Genomic DNA, 1,591 nt, shown 5'->3' on the forward strand with positions numbered 1-1,591 from the left:
CCGAGAAAATGATTAAACCACTCTTTTTCCAATTTCAAAAATACAACAAAGAAAAACATAAAATTATTAAAACCTAACATTGAAAAATTAGAAATTTACTTTAAAATAGAAAACCACACACATTTATAGAATTTTGTTTTCTCATTTCCATTCTCGTTGTTCGATATGAATAGCATCTTCATTACAAATTCTTAAAAGAAGTGATGGTTCTATAATTACGTCCTGTATTCTAAGTTTTGTAGTTAGTTTGAAGCGCCGAAGAATATGTGATAAAGCTATTTTCATGGAAGCCCACCCATAGCGTTCGCCAATGCCTGTTGAATGAAGAGTATCATTTGTAATTAAATGAAAATCTTGAAATAATATACTTTTACGTACAGTTCCGTGGTCCCGCTGAGAATGGAATCGATAAATAAGGATGAAAATTGGCACTATTTTCGGGTAAAAATCTCTCAGGATAAAATTCATTGACATTTTCACCGTAGTATTTTGGATTTTTGTTCATTCGTAGTACATTCAAAAAAATTTGTGAACCTTTCGGTATGACGCCACCATTTATAGGAAAATCATCCATTGTCTCACGTCCCAAGAATGGTACAATAGGAAAGTGTCTTAATGCTTCCTTTATAACGAGTTCTAGAAAAGTCATTCGTTTCAGATGGTCATTTGTCACTGGTTCATTAATGCTTTCAAATATTTCTCGCATCTCGTCCACTACGCGCTCTTGATATTCTTGATGTATGGCCAACATGATTATTGTTCCGTACAAAGCTGTTGCTGTAGTATCGATGCTTGCCACTAACAACGTATCTAACTCTTGACACACTTCTTCTTCGGTCCATTTTTGCTCCAATTCCAATTGTAGAGATTTCTGTAAAAAGTTTTGTCTATTTCCATTTTTTGCCGCAGCCAATTCATTTTCTTCGTGGTCCAATTTTTCTGATAAATCTATTCGCTTTAGTTCCAATGTAGCTCGAGTGAATTGATAAAATTTACGAAATAGTTCAGTTTCCCATGTGTAATTCTGCGTAAATTTGTAGATGGGGGTCCACCAAAGCCAACATTTTTGAATACGATTCTGGATACATCTCAAAGCTAGGGTAATTATGTTGTGAATCTCATCACCTCTGCTATTTTGCATCGACCAATTGAAGCCAAACGCTGTGCATACAACTGAATCCAGTGATGCGTTGAATAAAAATCGGTAAATATCGATATCGTTATTTAATTTTCGCTCCATTAAATTGCACATTTTTTCAACTTTTTCGTTGAAAATTGGCAAAAAACTATTAACCATTTTTTGACCAAGAGTTGGATTCAATGCACGACGATGATTTTTCCAAATACGTGGATGCGACAATGTTAAACCGTTGGGACTATTCGCAAAGTCATATGGAAATGCTTTTTTTAAACAAATGTTTGATGTTAAAATCGCCTGAAAATCTTCGGGGCGATCAACATGAAAACACAAAACTGGACCACACCAAGCATAAGATAATTCACTTGTTTTAAACGACTCGAAAATTTGTTCATTATTTTTTCCAATGATTTTCAATGCATAACCAATCACTGTTTGATATTATCCGAAAAA

General features: G+C 34.0%; 1 protein-coding gene across 1 annotated transcript; it reads right to left on the minus strand.

Moving 5' to 3' along the window:
* Window positions 1-91: 91 nt before the first annotated feature.
* On the minus strand, window positions 92-1,579 carry LOC116347967 (probable cytochrome P450 4ac1; the record flags this gene model as incomplete). The annotated part of the gene is made up of 2 exons (XM_031778791.1): window positions 92-314; window positions 379-1,579. Coding segments are annotated over 2 exons (1,374 nt in total), but the record flags the coding sequence as incomplete, so codon positions are not given.
* Between the last annotated feature and the right edge of the window lie 12 nt (window positions 1,580-1,591).

Source organism: Contarinia nasturtii, unplaced genomic scaffold, assembly GCF_009176525.2.
Source record: "Contarinia nasturtii isolate CC-2019 unplaced genomic scaffold, AAFC_CNas_1.1 Cnas_scaffold_2217, whole genome shotgun sequence".
Taxonomy (NCBI): domain Eukaryota; kingdom Metazoa; phylum Arthropoda; class Insecta; order Diptera; family Cecidomyiidae; genus Contarinia; species Contarinia nasturtii.